The sequence below is a fragment of the Taudactylus pleione genome, unplaced genomic scaffold, assembly GCF_031769625.1.
Source record: "Taudactylus pleione unplaced genomic scaffold, aTauple2 ptg000122l, whole genome shotgun sequence".
Taxonomy (NCBI): domain Eukaryota; kingdom Metazoa; phylum Chordata; class Amphibia; order Anura; family Myobatrachidae; genus Taudactylus; species Taudactylus pleione.
In genome coordinates this window covers 5391894-5414932 of record NW_028284524.1, presented here as the reverse complement: position 1 = coordinate 5414932, position 23039 = coordinate 5391894, and the positions used below count along the sequence as shown (strand labels likewise).

Genomic DNA, 23039 nt, shown 5'->3' with positions numbered 1-23039 from the left:
TTGAAAGACCTAGGAGACGGGGTTTTCAAAGTTTTTTTTACCGAATTCCGATTTGTCACAAGATATAGTGACAACTAGCAACTCTCGACAATGGTCATAACGCACAAGGTATTTCTCCCCATCTTCCTTTAGGGGTTCGCACACGCAGGCAACTGCAGGATCCCGGAGACTGTTCACGTGGTGCGGAAGACAGTGGTGGAGGAAGAAGGCGGTCAGGGAGACCCCCCCCCTTCCCAGGAAATTATAATTTTCAACTTATCCAATCATCTTCTTAAATCGCAAATTAAAACTACATGAAAAGTACAGTGGCACAAAAACGAAGGAGAAAGTCGCTGAGATCTCAGACATTCCATTGACTGTAAGAAAAATTGTCACAAACTTATGCCCGAATTCTAATAATCCATCGATTAGAACGTACATCAATATGATTCATAAGGATGTTAATAAGTGGCTGTCCCTTAATAAGCCCCAGATACATTACAACATGAGTAAAAATGAATTTAAAGCTTTGAAAGCACTATCTATGATGACATAGTGATCCGACTGGCTGGTAAGGGTGGGTCGATCGTAGTTCAGGGTGTTTCCCAGTGTAAATCAGAGGTTGTGAGGCAATTGAGTGATACTACTCAGTGGCGTAAGTTCATCACAGACACCCGGAGGCAAGTTATAATATGGTGTCCCTCCCCTGTTACAGCCGCTGACACTGTAATGAAGCAATTTGCATGCAGACAGGCTATAGACAAAGGCAGCAGCTGATGGTCTGACATGGAGCTCTCCACTAGTGTATGGTGGCTTCTCAGGTGCTGGGAAGGGGTGCCATGTATTGGGCGGCCGTGATGGTAAACTCCGGGTACATACTGTAGTTACAGCCCTAAGTGGGGTTAATATGTTGTGGACAATGGAGGAGGTGCCCCTTCAGAGCTGGAGCCCAGCAGCAGGTGCCTCCATTGTCTCCCATAGTTCTGCCCCTGATACTACTGTATATATATTTATCACTTGAATCTGATCCAACTGCACAATATAAGAGTGAATTACAATTGTGCCTGCAGGATGCTGTAGGTAATGGAATTATTTCACAAGAATTATGTGATTCTCTTGTACCCAGGCTCCCGGTTATTCCTATAATGTATACATTACCAAAGGTGCACAAAAGTCTTGATAATCCCTCCGGACGACCGATTATTTCGGCACGGGGGTCGTTGTTTGAATGTGTATCTGTGTACCTTGACACCTTATTACAGCCTTGTGTAGTAGGACATCCTGAGTTTTTGATGGACACTGCTTCTTTTCTGAATAAGTTAATGGCATTAGGTGATATTCCATCTCACAGTATGTTATGTAGTATAGACGTGTCAAACCTATACACGATCATACCTAATGAAGTTGGTATTGAGGCAGTTTGTAGACTGATAGATGGCAACCCTTTATATACTGGCCCTAGTATTGAGCTGGTAGCTCGCCTCCTGAAATTGATCTTAACGCATAACTACTTTACATTCGAAGGTAAATTGTATTTACAACGCATGGGCTGTGCGATGGGGTCGAATGTGGCCCCATCGTACGCCAATGCGTACATGTTTATGGAGGAGCGTAAAATCTTCTTTTCTTCAGACTATGTATCTGAGCACATTTATATGTATACCAGATACATAGATGACATTTATTATCTGGACAGGTACTCAACAGGCTTTTATTGAATTTATTGAAGGCCATAATATAACAGCAAGCCCTATCAAATTTACTTATAACAGTGCACATGGGAGCGGTGGAGGTATAAGGAAGTGTATTTTTATATGTATAGTTATCCTGATGACAATGAATTAACATCGAAACATTGATCGCAACTCACCTGCTGCTGTAGTGATTATTTTTACAGAGTGCCGCCGGTTTGTGTATATGTTGGAGCCCCGGCTGTGGAGTTTCTCCAAAGGGCACCTGGTTGATTATCTGTTTACATGGGAGTGCCAGCCACATTGGTGTATGTGTATATATATATATATATATATATATATATGTGGGAACACCCCTCTAAAAAGGAAATGAGTAAGGAAATATTCATCCAGTGTCTACACATATGGTCACCAGTATGGCGGCCATCTTAAACTCAAGTAGGTGACATTAATGACACTAACACAAACAGAAGGTGTTAAGATTGTCTTGATATCTGTAGAACTAAGCACACATGCTATTGTAAATGAATTCAACCAACGTCACCCAAATAGGCCACCCATTGCTCACAGTGCAGTTGCCAAATTTAAAGATGTCCGACTTCAAGATGGTCGCCATAATGAGAGATATATATCTCTCTCAAAGACAGTGCAGGCTATTTACTAATGAGGTACAAATGTTTAGTGGTCCAGAACAAGCAAACAGCAATGACAGATCTACAGTAAGACGTTGAAATCAAATGTCTTATAAATATTATGTAAGGAATCAGCTTTAACCTCCTTCCCGGCATTATAAGTACTCCGCCTGTATCCCAAACATCACCCTTCTCTCTTCCCATGTTCTGCAGGTGTGTTCCTTCAGATGTCCTCGGTAGAAATTGGTATAGACAGCACACAATAATCTGTGTTCTACAGGAGACTCTCTAAAACGGGGTAGAAACTTTATTACATATTCTTAAAACAAGACATTTTCAGCAATTACAAAAAAACAAAACAAAATCAGTGCAAAATCCTCCAACGCTCCTTCCTCTCGTCCCGGATTCCGTTACACAATTCCTGAGGACGGGTTCTTCACCTCTTGTGAGATACATCTGTAGGTATCCAGGAACACCAGCCTGTCACCATACATGTTACCTCCGACCAATGAACACAATCCCGCTGTGCCAGAGTAATTCTGATTATATGGTCTACCTGGTACAAGGTGAATATGACTCCAGTGTATCATGGATAATCTGGTTGAAGTGTATGTGGTACTCAGCTTCCCATGGGACTCTGAGCCACTCTACAATCTCTCTAGGCAGCTCTGGGTCCTCTGTCCACAGAAGCCACGCGCTCTCTTTCTGCTGCATCTGTACAGGGAAAAGGAAATGATACAGAATACAGTCAATGACTAGTCATGTGGTATTAAACATAATCTCCAAGTTCTCAATGTCAGAAACAAGTTTAAACCCATCCTAAAGTTCATAAGCCTTGAACACTAAGAGAATTCACATACACAGCAAAGTCTTTTAAAATATCCGAATAAGGGGAGTTATCAGGAAACCTCACAGGTACTGACAAATAAAGGGCGACATATAGAAATAGTATACGGGAAATCCACCGCCCCAGAAAATAAATAAATGATTTCATCCCGCCTTGCATTGTTAGCAATGCAGAGTGTCAGTTCTGTAGGATGAACAACTAGCCATAAACCTGTCTCTCTCTCTTCTTAAAGCTGATGCTTGCTGGTTTCCTAAGTTACAATTTTATTACCCTTCACCAGTGTAAAACATTTACATTTATTAGACAATAACGCAACTCAAAACTTTGGGCCTGATTCAGAGGCGCTCGCTGTTTTGCGAGCGCTCGCTCTGAATCAGGGCAGATTTTTATTTTTTTTAATCTGCCTCCAGGCCGCTCGTAAATCTGTGGGTGACCACTTACAGCTTGTGTGAGCGGCCTGGCGATGGTCGTGATTATCCATTGGCATTGCGAGGAGACCCTAAGGTAGGGTCTCTCCACTCGCAATTGCGAGTGGACTTCCTGGTCTAATAGAGCAGGAAGTCCACTACTGACATGGGGAACGCCTCCATTTGTGCAGCCACCCCCTCTACCCACCTACAAAATGGGGCAAGCTGTCAATCAACATCGACAGCCGCCCCTTTTTGTTGCGAGACCTGGAGCGAGTAAAGTTCTCACTCGCTACGGGGCTTGGGCAAGTGCGTGCCGCACATGCACACTGGGCCACCATCGACCCGCTTGCGAGCGCAATCCGCTCGCGAGCAGGTCTGAATCAGGCCCTTTGTTTGTTAAGCTAAAATATTTACTTTAAATGCACCATTTTTTCTATCTGGGAAGCTGCAATGGTCCATTAAAGACATTGAGGGTTCTCTGGATCAGAGTGCTGCATACTGGTGATACTGTGTATTTCAGTCTAACACTGATTTCTACTAAAAAAATTATTTTTAAGTTTTGGGTGTATTTTTTTTTCAAAGCAGTAGTACTACCCAGAAAACATTATTGTATGGTGGCACAATTCATTTGCCACTAATGCATTACAGAGCCCCCGGGAAAAATGGCTGTGTAGCAGCAGCCACAGCTACAGCAAGGGATCAATCGGCGGGGGTCGGCCATGGAGGTAACGGGGGCAGCAGTGTGAAGTAACCCGATATATGCCGGGTCACTTCATTAATCTATACAACGAGCATGGCGGCGAGGGTAGGGGCAGATGGCCGGCCTTGGGCAGCTCTCATTATAGTGTCCCCTGTCACACAGGGAGCAGAGGTGGAATTTTTCTCCCTGGGTCCCTGTGATTGGCTGTCAGTGCAGGAGGTGGGGAGAACAGGGAGGAGGCAGCGAGACAGGAGTCTTCCCTGCTCTATTCCCCTCAGGAAACCACTAACGCTATCCTGAGATGGTGATTCTTTTTCTTAGAAGCGAAGAAGTGATGACAGTGCGCAGAAGAAGTGACTAAACAAAAAGTCACGGAGAAGATGGGACTGCTGCACAGGGATTTACCGCATCTCCTCTCCAAACAGGTAAGTGTACATGAATTGCTACTTATCTAAGCTATAGATCGCATTGAAATGATGCGATCTATAGTGATAAGTAACAGTTCATTATCGCACATATACATGAATAGACCCCTATAACTAGGTTGCACAGCTGCTTTGAATAGCAAAACTATATACAGCTACACTAGTATGTTCTATTTTTTTTTTGCACTAAAAACATGAATTAAGATAAATGAAGTTGAAAGACACATCACGTACTGAAGCGACATGTTACTTAGAGATGCTTTATAACTCCATCAGTACAACCACCATGACTGTAATCATTACTCTGCAACCTCCCCCTCATCATTGCCTATGTTATCTCTCTATAATGAGCATAGGAGTTCTGGGGCTGTGTTATCAGGAGAGCAGCCAGTCTTCTGTCAACCTCTAGTGTTAGGTTCAGCTGTTAAGATAAAATGCGATGCGGCTTCCATTTCTATTGCTGCATTTGCAATGGAATGAAACGAGATCCATTGATATAAAAAAAACAAAGAGCATCCAGCGTTGACGTAGTTCAAAAAGATATTTTAATGTATTCATACATATGTTCTCATACATCAATCCTCAATGAACCATGAAGCGCAATATGATCGGCATGAGTGAGCCGCCAGGTCCTGTGCAACTCTGCTAGCGTTGGGTGTCTTTTTTGCTGAAAATGCGTCTAAGCCACAATGCGATGCAACTATGATGCACCAGCAGACTGTGCTGATTAATTTGATATGTGACACTTGTATATCGGTGTTCAACGGAGTCTGTAAACAGATTATGGTGGTGCAAAAAAGCCGTTACCGCTGCAATGTAGAATTTCATATGCTGCTTCAGAGACTCAGTCGCACACAGGTATACAAGTGTTGCATATTAATTAATCAGCACAGTCTGCTGGTGCGACCCAGTTGGATCACATTGTGAATTATATGCAGTTTTGGCAAAAAAAAAAAACCAAGACGCCCGGCGCTAGCAGAGTCTCACGGGACCTGGAGTGCAGAGATGGGCTGTTTGGCGCGACTGTAGCAAAGATGTGCAAGGACACATCTGTAATGAATCTCTAAACTCAACAAGTGTACATGTATTCCAATATCATTGATATTAGTAGTTAATATAGTTGAAACCAGCTCCTCTAGGATGGTCAGATTTGCTCTTCCAGGAATCCAGATTATTTATAGTCCTATAGATATCGGAACCGATGGTAATGTAGTATAAACCCTGACACCTTAGCAGGGCTAGTCAGGACCCGTGCAGTCTCTTGATGCCTAAAAGCACCAACCGAGAAATCCAGGGAAGGTGCCACAGTATTCTGACTACAACGTATCCTTTTAAAGTTACCAAGAGAGAAACTGCAAATCTAGCCGAATATAGAGTCTATGGGCCTGATTCAGATATGCGTAAATCCAATGGTTTATATAGATATCCCATGTTTGGGGGTCTACGCATGTGTAGGACCCGTTCTGCGCATGTGCAGAAGTGTTCTGCGGCCGGGACCATTTTACAAAAGGTAGGTGTGCCACGCTCAGGGGCTGCATCATCAAACTCAGACTTCCTGAACCTGGCAGAGAGGTTTCGAGGGCCAGGCTGAGTAAGCTTCGGCTTGTGCAGCCTGGCCAAGGGCAGCGACCATCGTGACATGATCAGAAGCTGCACCTTGGATGCTGCACAAGGATCTCAGATGCATGTTAGAGGTGTTTATTTCCTATAGACACCTCCTGCTGCATTTGTATTTTAGTTGGACACTTTTGCACCGCAGCTTCCTTGCATCTGTTCAATACCATCCACCTCGGAATCAGGCCCTATATCTGCTGTGTGCGCTGTAAATGAAGTGATACTTATTCCTCCATCTAACGCATTTCTGCTCTGAAAGATTCTCCTGGATTCTCACAACACCAGTCCTGGAGGGAATCCAGGAGAAATGTACTGCCCTAGGCAGCGCTACACAACACTCCCTCCCCCCCCCCCAAAAAAATAAGATAAAATAAAGTAGTTGTATTCAAATGAGGATCATTTATGTTATTATATATACTGCATTGTGGCATGCGACCTTTTCAGTATATTCATGGATTGCTATAGTCTAAAACACATGATTAGTGTTTGCACGGAATAGCATTAAAAAAATTTTTGACAGATCCGTTTGATGTTATGTTGTATTTGCATGATCTATATTTTTGATTGACTTCCCATAACTGCATTTATTTGACTTATTAAGTAAGCATTGTCAGCATAAGGCGTTACTATATATTAGTCCCTCTATGGCTGACGTGGATACGGAGGATAATGCTAGTGGGTACAGCAATAATATATACCCAATAGTGGATGTCCACTTATATTCGGAGTCAGAAGCTGAGGCAATTCTGTTTAAAAGCACGTCACTTGATCAATTGGAGTCCACTCCGGTGGAAGATTTGTACTATGAAATTTTGAAATACAAAAAACGTGAAATAGATTATTTTTACCACGGATCCACATTAAGTGATTACTATAGGGTCAAAAAAATACCTAGAGGACTCAGAGTGAAGAATTGCCCCACTATAGGCAAACATGATCCAGCCTTTTGCAAACGCTGGGTGGGCATATTAAATAAGTGCTCGTTCGATCTCATGTTACTTATTATCGAACAATTCACTAAAAAATTAAATGCAGTTAAAGAAAAAATAGGTGCTTTTGAAATCTTGCACAAATCCACTCTAGAAAATGATCCAGACATCATATGGCTTGATAAACTTAATGCACAAATACAGGCATACAAACGTGATCTAGTCAAATATAAAAAAGAGAAGTGCAACAAGGTAGACACGAATTATGAACTCCATACAGTGCACAGATGGCCTGACCGAGTCAATGATGGCAGAAAAACATTTTTCAGGAGAAATCGGTGTAAAAGAAATTACTCAGATTCACCATTTGATTACAAATCATCTGAGAGTGACCAAGACCGATCTGATATCAGAGGAAGATGTAAACGTCAACCACACCCTTTAGGGGTGACCACCAGGTCACAAGAAGGAGGTGGTGGAGGCAACACACCAGAAGGGGTGGTCAAACTAAAAGGCAGAGGACGTGGAACAAAACCACCACTACCGCGCAAAACTTAGTAGTGAATCCTTTGCAGAGGCAAATTGAGCAGTTCTCGCTGCATAGACAGCTCAAGCTCAAAGAGTATTTTGCTAAATCTCCTGAGACTATGCACAGTGAAAGCGCACTATTGACACCCAAATTACAAAAACTTCAGCCTAGGTATAATTTTGACCCATTGTCGTCAAATGCATCCATCAAGACGTTCATGAGACTGCTACATACAGAGGTAGAAGCAAGTATAGCTGGGTTGTCCCCCATACGATTTAATCTGTCTAAAGAAGCTACAGCACTCAAAAATCTGGCCCAGAATACACAGTTGGTTTTTTGACCTGTGGATAAGGGTGGAGCATTGGTCATTCAAGACCTATGTAAATACAAGCAGCAGGTTAATATACATCTTGAGGATGTGCATACCTATCAACTACTATCCTCTGATCCCACAAATGCAATTAAAAGTGAATTAACCAACATTCTAGATAATGCAGTTAAACAGGGATTGATTACAACTGTCGTACGAGACGCATTGATTCCAGCATACCCGGTGGTACCAGTTTTGTACAGTATACCAAAGATACACAAGTCTCTAGTTGGCCCTCCAGGCTGCCCCATTATAACAGCCAGGGGCTCATTATTACAACCCACAGCTATCTACCTGGATTTCATCATGCAACCATGCATCAGAAGTCATTCACGTTATCTTTTGGATACATCTACTTTACTCAGAAAATTAGTGGATCTACCAATATTTCAATAAGAAATATGGCTTTGCAGCATGGACGTTGGTAGACTGTACACCATCATCCCACAAGGGGAGGAGCTAGCTGCTGTCAAACAATTTTTGAATAATCATGAGCTGTATGAAGGACCGAACATTGAACTATTCAGTTGTTACAACTTATTCTTACGCAGAATTTTTTTCTGTATGACAACAAATTCTATCTCCAGCTAATTGGGTGTGCGATGGGGTCCAGTGTGGCCCCATACTATGCAAATATTTATATGTTTGCTGTAGAGAAGTATCTGTTTTTTTTGACAACCCAGCTATTTCAGATAGAATAGCATTTTATTCGCGTTATATTGATGACTTGCTCCTAATCTGGTTAGGTCCCAAGCAAGATCTCATAGACCATGTTAACCAGCACAATCACAGCGATAGTCCGGTAAAACTTATGTACTATACTAGCATTGAAAATGTCAGTTTTCTTGATGTGAATATATCTGTTAATCAGGGTAAAATTTCCACCAGCCTATTTCATAAGGAAACAGACAGGAATAATCTGCTTAGAGCAGACAGTTGCCATCCAAAACCCCTAATTAGGGATTTGCCCTATTCCCAACTATTAAGGGTAAAACGTATTACCCTCAAGTGGCCGAAAGTGAAATGGATGAAATGATCCAGAAATTTTTAGATAGGGGTTATGATTCGAAGCTGTTAAAAGAAACTAAGGCAAGGGTATTGGCGTTGGATAGGAATACCATTTTGACACAGAGCCAGATTAAAATTAAACCGTTGTTTCTACCATGGGTTAACCATTTTAACCAACACAGTTATCATATCAACAGAACATCCAAGAAATTATGGCCTATTGTATGTTCTGACCCTGACTTAAAATTACATGGTACTAATTTAATGTCGTGCTACAAACATGGTCGTAGTATTAGAGATATCCTAGTCAAAACTGACACATCGAGCCCTGGTCCCATGGCAGATAATAGGGGTGGGATCAAGTTGGGCTGCACCAGGTGTACTTGCACCACTTGCAGGTACTTGATACCTGGTGACAGTTTTTATCACCCCCACTCAGTATATAAATTTCAAATACGCCACAAATTAACTTGTAATACGCGATTTGTTGTATACCAAATTATTTGTCCCTGTGGACTTTCCTACATTGGGAAGACCGAAAGGGCATTTAAAGAGCGCATGGCTGCCCACAGGAGTGCTATTAGAGCAGCCTTCAGCAGTGGCAGAAGCGAGCAGCCTGTTGCCAGGCATTTTGCCAGTGCTCGGCATCCTCTATCAACCATCAAATACCGCATGATTGACCATATTCCACCATTGAATGGAGAGGGTAATAGACCCAGAATGTTAATGCAGTGCGAGGCATGGTGGATACATCGATTGGGTACAATGGCCCCCAGAGGATTAAATGAACAGCTAGGCTTAGGCTTGTTTTTGTAGTATGCTATTAATAAGTATCCCACTGTTGGTTTTCTCTGTTTGCATTACAATCATGTGTTAAGGTCTATTAGTTTTAAGATTGCCTGCATTAGTGCAGCAATGAATGGGTTGTTGTTATCCATATGCTGCTGTGATTTATATGTGCATATTTTGGTTCTACATATCTACATGTGGAGACTTAGGTGTTTGGATACACCAAATATATTTACAGTTTGAGCATTTGAATGTCTATACGATCAGATTTGCCTTGTTTGTATATGTCCGCCTATTTTGTTGTATATGTATCTATGGCGATGGTGCACGAATGCTCAGAAGTAATGACGTCATCGGAGCCCGCCGGCGGTCACGCGTGCAGTCCCGCTCTGACCTGTCCGCGCATTAGCACTGGGTGATACTCGTGTATGTATTTAAGGTGAGTGTGTTTGCAATTTTTCTTTTTTCTGATGAAAATGCTATATAATAAGCATTGAAACGTTGACACCTCAAGCTGTGTGAGAAACTTATTTTATTAGCGTGGAGTGCCACACTGGATGGATTCTATGACATTGAACTTTGTGGGGGCAACCAGCTAAGTAATTATTGTTACACCGAGTGCCGAACTTATGTGTTGTGTGTGTGTGTGTTGTGTGTGTGTGTGTGTGTGTGTGTGTGTGTGTGTGTGTGTATATATATACACACACACATACATACACACACACACACATATATATATATATATATATATATATATATATACACACACACATACAAAAACGAGCACTGTACAATACATACTTTTTAATATATATATATTAAAAAGTATGTATTGTACAGTGCTCATTTTTGTATGTGTATATATATATATATATATATATATATATATATATATACACACACACACACACACACACACACACACACACACACACACACACACACACACACACACACATATATATATATATATATATATACATACACACACACACACACACACACACATATATATACACACATATACGCGGTCCTGGCTTTACAAGTGCCGCAGCAGGGGGTCTGTCACTACTCACTAATATAATAGGGTGGCGCACAGCTCCCTCCAGTGGCCGGCGCCCCTAGGCAGCTGCCTAATTCTGCCTAATGGTGGCGCAGGCCCTGACTGGCCTTTTATTTTTAGACATATTTTTCACCAGAAATGACTTTGGTCTCTTATTAGCCTGCTGCTAAAATCTGCTTTATAAATTATTAACATTCACTACAATTTATATCTACTTTGTGTAATTGGGAAGAGGGATATATCATCATAGGTGATTTCAACATTCCTATTAATTGTCCAAAATTTCCTTGTAAATAAACTACACAACAAGAGCTTGATCCAAGCCAAGGTTCATCATTCCTCAAGAAAGTCACACAGAAAATATAGAAGGACACTGGCGCAGTCAGAGATCAGACAGACATATCTGAGTATTAATGTGTCTGTTTGATCCGTGCCAGCGCTAGTATCCTTCCATATTGTTTCTGTCACATTCTCCTTGTGCCTCCAAACTACTCTCTCTAAACTCCTTCCTTGGCCTCTCCCAGTGGACTGAGGGCCTTATTCCGATCCGGACACAATTGCATTTGCGATTTCAGTCACTCTGCAATTGCGAATATATGCTAATGACTCAGAAGTTTGCAGCAGTGGACTTCCCTATGCTCAGGTATTCTCAAATCTGTCCGACGACGTAAACATTAGAAACACTGATGCAGATCGGGCGCCCATCGACCTTCTGAGCAAGTCTGACCTGTCTCAAACAGGGCGGCTCTCCTAACTCGCAAACGGCTCTTCACGACCAGACAACAATGATTAAACGGACCCGACGCACCTGCGCTTCTGTAGCCACTCGCCCGTTACCTCCCGCAAACACCAACTACCTGTCAATCACTTTGAGAGTGAATCCTCTTTGTGACCAAAATCGCGATTCAATCGCTGCGTGTGTACAATGGCGGACAATCACTCAATCTGCGTAAAACATCGATTGTGTCCAGATGGGAATCAGGCCCTGACTCTTTTACTCATGAGGACGGACACCAGAATATGCTTGGGTTGGGTTTATGATGTAACGATCCTTTCCCCCCTTAGAGCACAAACCTGCACACTTCTCCATTACTTCAATCTCTCTGTTAAATTCTACCAATCTCCTCATAGCTCAAACCCACAGACATAGTAACTATTCATTTTCAACAACTTTCCACTTTTCTGCAACAACTTCTCTCACCAATTTCTACATTTACTTCTACTGATATTGCTGTGCCACATCTTAACCAAACCTAACATAAGCATTGATGAGGTGACTCCAGCTACTCCTCACACCCAACGTGACTTAGAGGTCAGCCTTGGCATTCTAAAGTAACATGACACAAAACACTATATAAAATAGAACGTCATTGAAATAAATCTATTACTCCTAACAACTTCCTCACATCTACAACTTCTATCGAAAGTTCTCTACAGTGCCAAACATATTTCCAATCTCTGCTCAAGATTATAACCCCAAGTGGCTTTTAAATACATTTAAATCTATTTTCTCCCCTCCCACACCAAACCCAACAGCTACTATCAGTGCCCAATATCTTACTTCCTATTTCAAGGACAAGATTGCTAAGATCCGATATGAAATGTTATGTTCTTCTGCAGCCAGCACCCAACTCATTTACTCCCCTGAATCTTCTGGCACCCTCTCTAGATACGATCCTACAAATGAAAATTAAGGGGTAAATTTACTAAAGTGAGAGTTTTTAGAAGTGAGTTTTAAAAGTGATGTTGCCCATAGCAACCAATCAGATTCTACTTAACATTTAACTAGCACCTTCTAGAAGATAATAGCTAGAATCTGATTGGTTGCTATAGGCAACATCACTTTTAAAACTAATTTTTTAACACTCTCACTATAAGTAAATTTACCCCTAAGTATCTACTCTTCTAACTTTTTACTTTACTATCTCTCCTCTTAATCCTATACCCTCACAAATCAGTTGAGTCCTGTCTACTGTGCTCATCCCAACCTGAATAATATCTGTAATTTCTCTCTCTCTACTGGCATCTTTCCATCGTTATTCAAGCATACAATGATTAAACCAATTCTGAAAATAATTTTACCCAAACTCTCTTAAATTACAGTCCCGTCACTCAGCTCCCTTGCCCGTCCAAATTGATCCAGAGACTTGCCTACACCAGCCTAACAACTTCTTGGACCTACAACAGTTCAGTTTTCATTCCCAACACTCCACAGAGATTGAACTGACTAAGGTGATGAATTTCATCAATGCTAAGCCTAAAGACTATTACTAATTCTACAAGATCTTTCTGCTGCATTTCACACTGTTGATCACTCTCTTCTCATACAAACACTACAATCCCCAGGTCTCCAGGATACTGTCCTATCCTGGTTCATATCAAATCACAAGTGTTTGCTTCTCTGGATCAACCTCCTCTCTGCTTCCTCTTTCAGTTGGAGTGACACAAGGCTCTGTCCTATGGCCTCTGCTTTTCTCTATCTATAATGCCTATTTTGGAAAACAAATTAGTTCATTTGGTTTCAATATCATCTGCACGTGAATGATACCCAAATGTATTTATTCTCTCCAGATCTCTCACCATCCATGTTGGCCCTTATTACTAAATGTCTTTCTGCCATTTCATCTTGGATGTCATCTTGCACTCTTTCAAAAAGAGAACTAAATTTCCCACCGGCCAATAATAGTTACTGGACTTACATATGTAAACCATATCCCTTAAGTTCGCTGCCTAGGTGTCATCACTGACATTGAACTGTCCTTTGCTCCACACATTCAATCTGTATCCAAATCGTGTGGTGGGCAATGCCCATTTCAAAGGTCAGTGCCCTACCTTTCAGTCTAGCAACATCGTCCCAGATCTTCATCAAGATTATGGCAGTGATTATGTACTTTTACAGCAAGCCCCACTTAGTACCATCTCAAATTCCTGACGCCAAATCATTCTGCAACATCCAGCCAGAAGGCAAGATTTTGATCATATTGCGACAAGTGTCAGTGCTCCTGGCTTGCACCCGGTTTGTAAGGTCTCCAAAGCATGGAGTTTCTGGGAGTGAATGGTGCATTGCTTCAAGGTGGTTCCATTTGCACGATTCCATTTGCAGACCCTTCATACTCCTGGTCAAGAGCAGAGCCTCATCTGAAAAGCCAGTTCTCCTGGCTTTTTCCATTAACCCATCACTTCTTCTGTGATTGCTGAACAGACACTACTTCAGCCAGGGCTGGATCCTGTCTGTGGGGAAATGGACCATGGCAATGATGTTATCCAGTCTGCTAGGTTAGGAAGCAGTGATGCTGGGTCTTTACCTGCAGGGACTCTGGTCCCGTACTGATGCTTACGTCACTGAAGGTGCAGTTTCTGTTTTCTCCATATTCTTTCACTGGAAACTGCCTTCCATTGCAGAAGCAAACACCATTTCAAAGTGTGTTCTATGTCCACTGCCTTATATTATGCAGGTGGTGCCTTGGGACTTTAACCACTATCCTGGTGTGGAGTATGAGATAATGTGACCATGTCAGAGGAGCCTGCTGGAAACCAATCTTCCAGCAGCTGCCAGGCTCAGCCCACCTGGCCGGCCCCTTGGTGGCCAAGGCAACCTCCCCACTGTCTCTTTCTGCTAGCCGGGCTGCTGAGGGGCAGCCAACCTAAAGGATCGGCCTCCTGCGGCTGCAGGGAGACAAACAGATAGACACCAGGGGATCAGGGAAACTGCAGCTTCCCTTCTATCCCCTGTATAAAACTATTTTTCTCAAAGTTGTTGACTATTTCAATTATTATATTATCATCTTATCCAGCACGAATTCATTAACATCTGCTTATTTGTTAATAAAATTATACTGAATCGGGTTTAAATAGCTCTAAGGGGCAGATGTACTAAGCCCTGGAGAGAGAGAATGTGGAGATATCTAAATGTCTTCATTTACTAACAAATTTGACTTGCCATGATTCTTAGCGTTACCGCTCGCCGCGGCTTTTGTTTTTTCTTACTTGTATTTACCAATGATGTGCCCGCTGGCGAGCAGTACTGTTAAAAATCCTGTCAGCGCTGGTTCTTCTTTCTAAACAGCGCTAACGAATTAAGTTTTTTTTTTCTCTGTAATTGGCGCATGTGCCGTGTGCTTCATTCACGGCACATGCACAGTCTGGCTCCCCTCTAAGATCACCAGCTCCCGACAGCAGCAACCTCCTTTCCTCGGCTGGGAGGGAGTCTGTTGCTGCTGCCGCCTCGCAGGGATGGAGTGGTAGCCAGCCGAGTTCTGGGCTACTGTGGGAGGGAGGAAAGGTGAATATGGCGGCTACTGCGGGGGGCCCGTCTGCTGCTGTGGGACTCGAGAAGGAGGAAGGGGGATCAATCGACTACTTCGGGAGGAAGGGGAGGGGGGTGCCTGCTGCTGCAAGTGGGAGGAAGTGTGTGTGTGTGTGTGTGTGTGTGTGTGTGTGTGTGTGTGTGTGTGAGGGGGGGGGGGGGGGGCGCCTGCTTCTGGGGGGGGGGGGGGATTATGGGTAGATGCTGGCCAATGTGAGCGCAGATTAACAGAAGTTTGAGGCTGGAGATTTTTAAATAGCACAATGAACGGTAATTAAGAAATACCGCTCGTTGATAAAGGCAGCCTACTGATATCAATGTACAAACTCTGCATTACAGAGGTGCTAACATACTTTAATAAATAACAACATCATTAGTTTTCATTTGCAACGAGTTTAAAACACCTTAAACTTGTTAGTAAATGGAGCCCATAGTACCACCAATTATCTCCTAACTGTAATTTTTTAAACACAGCCTGTAAAGTGACAGTTGGGAGATAATTTTTTGGTACTTTCTCTCTCTACTTGTGATCTCTCCAAGGCTTAGCACATCTCCCTCTGTGGGAGATTTATCAAATCTAGGAAAGAGAAAGTGGAGAGAAAGTATTAACCAATTAGCTTCTAACTGTCATATTACAGGCTGTGCAACAAACTGAAATTTGATAACTCTCCCCCATACATTGTTAAGTACCTTGGAGCTTCGTACCTCATTGTAGAGCCAGATACGGAGGTGCAATGGTGCTGAGCGGAATAAATGTACAGAGCTGATGCTTCTAATTGCCTGTTTCTCTTTGATCTTCACTCTCTCTGGTAGCTCCTGGGTAGATGCTTCACCGGCAGGTTGAGGAGTATGAAGCCACTGGTGTGTCTCCTCTAGGAGGTACATGTGAGTGTGAGTAAGCAGCAGAGATACAGGAGTAGCTTTAGCAGCACCCTGAGCCAACGCCAAAGGAGATGCTGTGTTATGCGGAGCCAGATCAGAATTAGCGCAGGAATCGGCAGCTTTATCAGTTCCAACATCATCTAAGAGAAGATAGAACAGAGATCATGAAACAAAAGTGACAAATGAGAGAAAAACTGTATTACAGAGAGACACTATTTCCCTTTTTGATTTCAATAAACTATGGGGTTCCCCTGTTTGAAAGGGGAGAGTCCCAGATTTCGATTTATTAATGGTTTTGTCTGATGACAATATCAAGATGCGCTGCAGAAATATTAGTAGAGCTAATATTACACTGTCTGATGGTCACCAGGCAATAACACCCTACACTACAGAAAGCATTAGGAAATTCAGAGATGGGGAGGTTCTAATGCCCAGATCTCCACCATTCCGGCGTCAACTAACACAAAGGTCCCCTTATTTGATTCGGTAGGTTTTTTTCTTTCAACATGGTGAGCCTTGTCGGGAAATTATATCATTCCTAAACATTGTGTGCCTGATTCCAAGTCTGACACCAGTGGAAATGCGCAAGGATCTTACGTTCAGCATACTGTACATACGCCGGATCTGGTATACGCACTCTGCCTGATATCGCTAGTGCACATTGATTGATCCGTCCTTAGACAGACTGCACACTCTGTGAAATGGGCGTTTCTGGCTGGCGACCATGCTAGGGAACTGTTCCATCTCCTTGGAATAATAAGAGATATGGTAAGTACTTACCTTTGTTATTTCTATTTCAAAGAAGTCCATAGGGTCCACAGGAGACCTTGGGGTATAGGCGATGGCTCTGCCATCGGGCACCACATAGTTAAAAACTCTGCTCCCAGGATGCATCATGGGCCCCCTCCTATACCCTGCCCCCAGACCAAGGCACTTTCAGGTTACGTAACAAGCCCATGGCCGGAGGAGAAATAGAGACAGAGACAGTCTGCAACACAGACAGATCACATACTCACTGAAAAGAGACGGAAACTCGGTGACCAGAACACAACCCAACTGAAGCACAGAGGCGTCAGGGTGGGAGTCCTGTGGACCCTATGGACTTCGTTGAAATAGAGATAAAGGTAAGTTCTTACCATATCTCTTATTTTAAACTGCAGGGTCCATAGGGCTCCACAGGAGACCTTGGGGATGTCCCAAAGCAGCCCCTTCAAGGGTGGGGACGCTCCTGTGCAGAAAGGAGAATCCGCCGCCCGATGTAAGCATCCTGAGAAGAAAAGGTGTCAAAAGCGTAATACTGCACAAACGTAGGGACAGAGGACCACGTGGCCTCCTTACAAAGCTGAACAGCCGAGGCGCCATGATGAGCTGCCCATGAAGGACCCACAGACCGAGTGGAATGAGCCTTAACAGATGATGGCATTAGAAGACCCGTCTGAGCGCAAGCTTCAGAGATCGCCATACGGATCCAACGAGCCAAAGTTTGCTTGTTGGCAGGCCAACCCTTCCTCTGGAACCCATAAAGACCGAACAAAGAGTCCGACTTCCTAATAGAGCTGGTACAGTCCACATAAATTCTGAGAGCCCGTACCACATCCAGCAAGGCCTCATCAGCCGAGAGGCTTGGTGAATCGAAGGCCGGCACCACAATTTCCTCATTAATGTGGAAACTGGATACCACCTTCGGTGGAACCCAGGGCGAGTCCGAAGCACCGACTTGTCCCTGTGAAAGATCAGAAACGGAGGGTGACACGAGAGAGCCCCAAAATATGACACCCTCCTGGCCGAAGCAATAGCCAGAAGGAAAACAGTCTTGACTGTAAGCCACTTGAGATCCACTGAGCACAGTGGTTCAAATGGAGGTCCTTGGAGCACCCTCAGGATAACAGCCAATTCCCAAGGAGCCACCAGTGGAACGAAGGGTGGCTGAATACAAAGAACACTGCATAAAGGTGCGGGTATCAGCAAGCGGGTAAGCCTACGCTGAAACCACACAGAAAGGGCAGAAACATGCACCTTCAGAGAGGCCAGGCAGAGACCAAGGTCCAAACCCGCTGCAGGAAAGCCAACACTCTGTACACCCAAAAAACCTGGGGATCGTAAACCCTAGGTCGACACCAATCAAAGTAGGTATCCCATATCCCATGGTAAATCCTGGCAGAAGCTGGCTTCCGTGCTCTAAACATTGTGTTGACCACGGAGCTAGAAAACACTTTTGGACCTCAGGAGGGATGTCTCAAGAGCCACGCCGTCAAAGACAGACGACCCAGGTCCGGGTAAAGGCAAGGACCTTGAGACAACAGGTTCGGACGTTGAGGCAACAGCCACGGAGTGTCGATTGACAGACAATGAAGATCTAAGAACCAGTAACGCCAGGGCCATGCCGGAGCCACGAGTACAATCATGCCGCCCTCTTCCTTGAACTTCCGAAGAACTCGAGGAAGTAGGGAGAACAGAGGAAAGAGGTACGCAAACTGGACTGTCCACTTGACCGACAGAGCGTCCACTAGAAGAGCTTCTGCATCTCTTGTCTTGGGCCCGAACCTCGACAGCTTGCGATTGTGACGAGATGCCATGAGGTCTATTTCTGGAAGACCCCACTTGTCCACCAGGAGCTGAAACACGTCGTGGTGAAGAGACCACTCCCCTGGATGCACGTCGTGATGGCTGAGGAAGTCCACTTCACAGTTTAGGACACCTGGTATGAACGCCGCTGATATGGCAGGAAGATTGCCCTCCGCCCATGCTAAAATGCGGGACACCTCCGCCAGAGCTGCTCGACTTCGAGTTCCTCCATGGCGGTTGATGTAAGCTACCGTTGTGGCATTGTCCGACTGAACCTGCACGGCCTTTCCATGTAGGATGCTTATGGCTAGTTGTAGAGCCTTGAAGACCGCTCAAAGTTCCAGTATGTTTATTGGAAGAGCAGACTCTTCGTCTGTCCATTTTCCCTGAAAGAAGCTTGGACCTATCACTGCGCCCCAACCCCTGAGACAGGCATCTGTCGTCAGAAGGGCCCAGTCCGGAATCCAGAAGGGGCACCCCTTGGTGAGGCGAGTCGTGTGAAGCCAGCAAGACAGAGACAGACGCACTGCTGGGGAGAGTATCAGCGTCTGAGTCAGAATCCGATGAGATGACCTGTCCCACTTGGACAGGATCAGCATCTGTAGCGGCCGGGAATGAAATTGAGCATACTTCACCATCGAATGCCAACACCATGGAGCCCAGCAACTGCATTGCTGAGTGAACCGACACTCGGCGACTGTGCAAGCACTTGCGTACCTGCATCTGCAAGGAGATTTTCTCCTTGGTTAGGAAGATCCTCTGCTGTTGAGAATCCAACAGCACCCCCAGATGGAGCATCCTCTGTGAGGGAACCAGGGAGGACTTCTTCCAGTTGATTAGCCACCCGTCAGATTGAAGTACTGAAATTGTCAATTGGAGGTGATGGAGGAGTACCTCTGGGGACCTGGCCAGAAGCAAAAGGTTGTACAGATAAGGCAACAGGCGGACCCCTTGAAGATGCAGATGGGCCGCCATCACTGCCATAATCTTGGTGAACACCCTCGTAGACAGGCCAAACGGCAGGGTCTGAGATTGTTAGCGCTGTTGCTGCACAGCGAACCTGAGAAACTTCTGGTGAGTCAAGGCAATTGGGATATGCAGGTATGCATCCTTAATATCCAGGGAAACCATAAAGTCCCCAGGTTCCATAGCCAGAATAATAGACCGCAGGGTTTCCATTTTGAACCGAGGCACCCTGAGAAACTTGTTCAGGGACTTGAGGTTGAGGATAGGCCGGTAAGAACCATTTGGTTTCGGAACCAGAAAGAGGTTTGAATAATAACCCTTTCCCCTCTGAGGGTCCGGGTCTGGCACTATGACTCCCGCCTGGAGCATAAAGTAAATAACCTTCTGGATATCCAAGGCCTTGTCCTTGTGTGCCTGAAGTCCCGCAGTGAAAAACCGATGAGAAGGCCTGCTGCGGAAGGAGAGGGCATACCTGTGAGAGACCACTTCTCTTACCCAAGTGTCTGTGGTGGTCTGGCACCAGCACCAGGGCGAACTGAAGAAGTCGGCCCCCCACCTTGGAATCCCGCCCCCCACCTGGGAGCCTTGCCCCGTCAGGCTGAGGGCTTATCGTCAGGCTTGGCAGCCGGACGTCTGGTGCTCCAAGCTTGCTTCTTAGGTTTGGTAACCTTCTTGGTTCCTGCATGACTAGGAAAGGACTGAACCTTAGATTTTCCTTGAGGACGATATGTCCGAAAGGATGAAGTTCCTGATCCTGAAGGAACCGGGGCTGAAGGGAGACAGGCAGACTTGGCAGCCGCCAAGGTATCCACAATTTTGTACAAATCCGGACCAAATAACACCTTCCCATTAAAGGGTAAACACTCCAGCCCTTTCTTGGACTTCGCATCTGCCATCCACGATCGCAGCCATAGAAATGGCTGCAGCTGAAATCCTGGATGTTAGGAGGCTAACATCTAAAGCAGCCTCATTGACATATGTAGCTGAATCCCTTAGATAACCTACCAGTTCGATCTGTTCATTGGTAGCATCCAGAGGTAAGGACGACTCCAGAGAGTTCGCCCAACGTTCCATGGCCCTGGCCACCCAGCAGATGGCCATAGCCAGCCTTGAGGCCCTTCCCGAAAGGGAATAGATGGACTTCAAACACACTTCCACCTTTCTATCAGTCACATCATTTAAGGACAACATGGACGGCATAGGCAGTGTCGCACTTTTACCAGGCGTGTAATGTGAGAGTCCACCTGCAGAGAAACTTCCCATTTTGAAAAATAATTTTCTTCAAACGTATAAGCAAAAGTCAACCTCTTGAGGCTGAAACCGTTTACCTGGGGATTTCCAAGCCTCCTCCAAATGCTCCACTAACTGATCCAACAGAGGAAAAACTGTAGCAGTACTTTTTACCTCTTTGAAATAAGCATGTTTGGATTTGGCCGCCGAAGCGTCCTTATCCCCTAATTCCATGGCCACACGTACCGCACGTATGAGGCCCTGTACATATATCTTCGACTTAGGCTCTGTATCCCTCTGCGGGGACTCAGAGTCTGATAAGTTGTGTATCTCCTCATCGTCTGACGTCACATCATCATCCTCATAATGCGTGGACTGAAACGACAACAGAGTCTTCCTTGCATGGCGCAAAGGAGATTCACCTTGCAACATGTCCGTCATGTTTTGCACTGTAGTGGAAAAAGAATTAACGCACATAGCCATCGCCTTCTCAGGTGTCGCCAGAGCCTGAGTAGCCACTACCATCTGCCTATGTACACCCTGCACGGGAGATGGAGCTACCGCCTGCTGCATAAACCCCATAGAAGTGTAAACAGTGGGAGGCGCCAAACGCCCTACCAGGGCATTAATTGCCTGTGCGAAGCATGCCCAGGGAGGCTCCTGCACAGCACTAGTGCCAGCAGGCGTCTCTGCCAGAGCAGAACAAGCAGTACACAATCCTCCAATAACAACCTTCCCCTCCCTCAAGCCTGCCCTGCACTGAGAGCATGACTGCAAGAGAGGAGTATCAATCTGTCCAGACTCACACCTATGGTCAATATGTCTGGGAGTATGTGACCCACCACACAGTAATTTCACAAAATATATTCAAAAACTGAAGTGCACTTCCACCCTAATAGTACTAGTACCGAGAGGGCTGTGAGAAGAAAAGTTCAGGGACAGTAAAATGGCTGGCAGAAGAAAAGTACAAGTAGACAGCGCTAGCAAAAGTCACATACAATGCAAGAAAAACCTGCACTACAAAAGCACCACCCTCAACTACACAGACCTAAAGTGGAGTAGGAAACAGTGCTACATACACTGCGTGGAGGAGAGGTATGCAGGGGGGACCCAGGCTCCGCACACTTGGAGAGACCAGCGTCTGTGCTGAATAAAATGGCTGCTGGAGCTCAATTGAGGCGGGCCTGGGGGAGGAGAGCTGCATCAGCATGCCAGACGCTGAGGAAAGGGGCCCAATGCAGCGGGGGAGGAGCCTGCTGTGCTATACAGGGAAGGCTTCTTCTCCAGGCATGCGTTTAACCCACCCGGACGCCGGCGCCTATTTGAAATCGCCGGTCCCAACGTCCCTGGTGGTCCAGTGGCAGCGCAGGCTGAAATATGCCTGGCTCCACTGTGCAGCCATCCTCAGGGAGCCCCCATCCCTGAGAACAATTACCGGACTGTGAGTATCAGCGGGCGCCTACCGCAGACGCCCGCTGCTTACCTTGCGATGTCCCCATAAGGTCTGGCCACAGTCCAGGGACCCTCCAGGGTCCCTTGCTAGCTGAGACCCTGGAGCCCCCACCGAGATCCCTGGATCGATACCGGCATCTCGGCACCAGCGGGGTGGCAGCACGGACGTTCGCTGGACTGTCCGTGCTGACCGTTCATCTTGTTTGCTGGGGCTGGCTGAGCAGCCCCCTTGCAGTGACCAGACTCCGCCCCAACACCTACAAAACTGAAGGTGCCTTGGCCTGGGGGTGGGGTATAGGAGGGGGCCCATGATGCATCCTGGGAGCAGAGTTTAACTATGTGGTGCCCGACGGCAGAGCCATCGCCTAGACCCCAAGGTCTCCTGTGGAGCCCTATGGACCCTGCAGTTGAAAAGGTGGGTTTTGTAAACTGGCTTCTGTGCTGAATTGTAGCGTGCGTATGAAAATTGGGTGCGGTTCCAGATGGACCTTTTGCAACCAGCAAATCCAGATACTTTTGATGACAGTTGTGGCCGCCGACATAAAAACAGTGGGCAGGAAAGGCATTTACATACAGACACATGGATCTTTGGCATATACATGGGGATGTAGTCAGCATCCCGACAGTCTGACAATACTGACAGCGGCATTCC

The 23039-nt window shown here is 45.1% G+C and overlaps 1 protein-coding gene across 3 annotated transcripts in view; it reads right to left on the bottom strand.

Annotated features, from left to right (window-relative positions):
- Positions 1–2596: 2596 nt before the first annotated feature.
- STK11IP (serine/threonine kinase 11 interacting protein) overlaps positions 2597–23039 on the bottom strand; it is a 138149-nt gene continuing 117706 nt past the window's right edge. For 2 of the 3 annotated variants that reach the window (XM_088472281.1, XM_088472280.1), the window contains exons 24-25: positions 15983–16314; positions 2597–3016 (exon numbers count right to left, since the gene is read on the bottom strand). In XM_088472281.1, coding sequence (XP_088328407.1) covers positions 2855–3016; positions 15983–16314 — 494 coding nt within the window. In that variant the 3' untranslated portion in view covers positions 2597–2854. The remainder of the gene's footprint in view (positions 3017–15982; positions 16315–23039) is intronic. The other variant, XM_088472282.1, reaches the window with a different exon arrangement.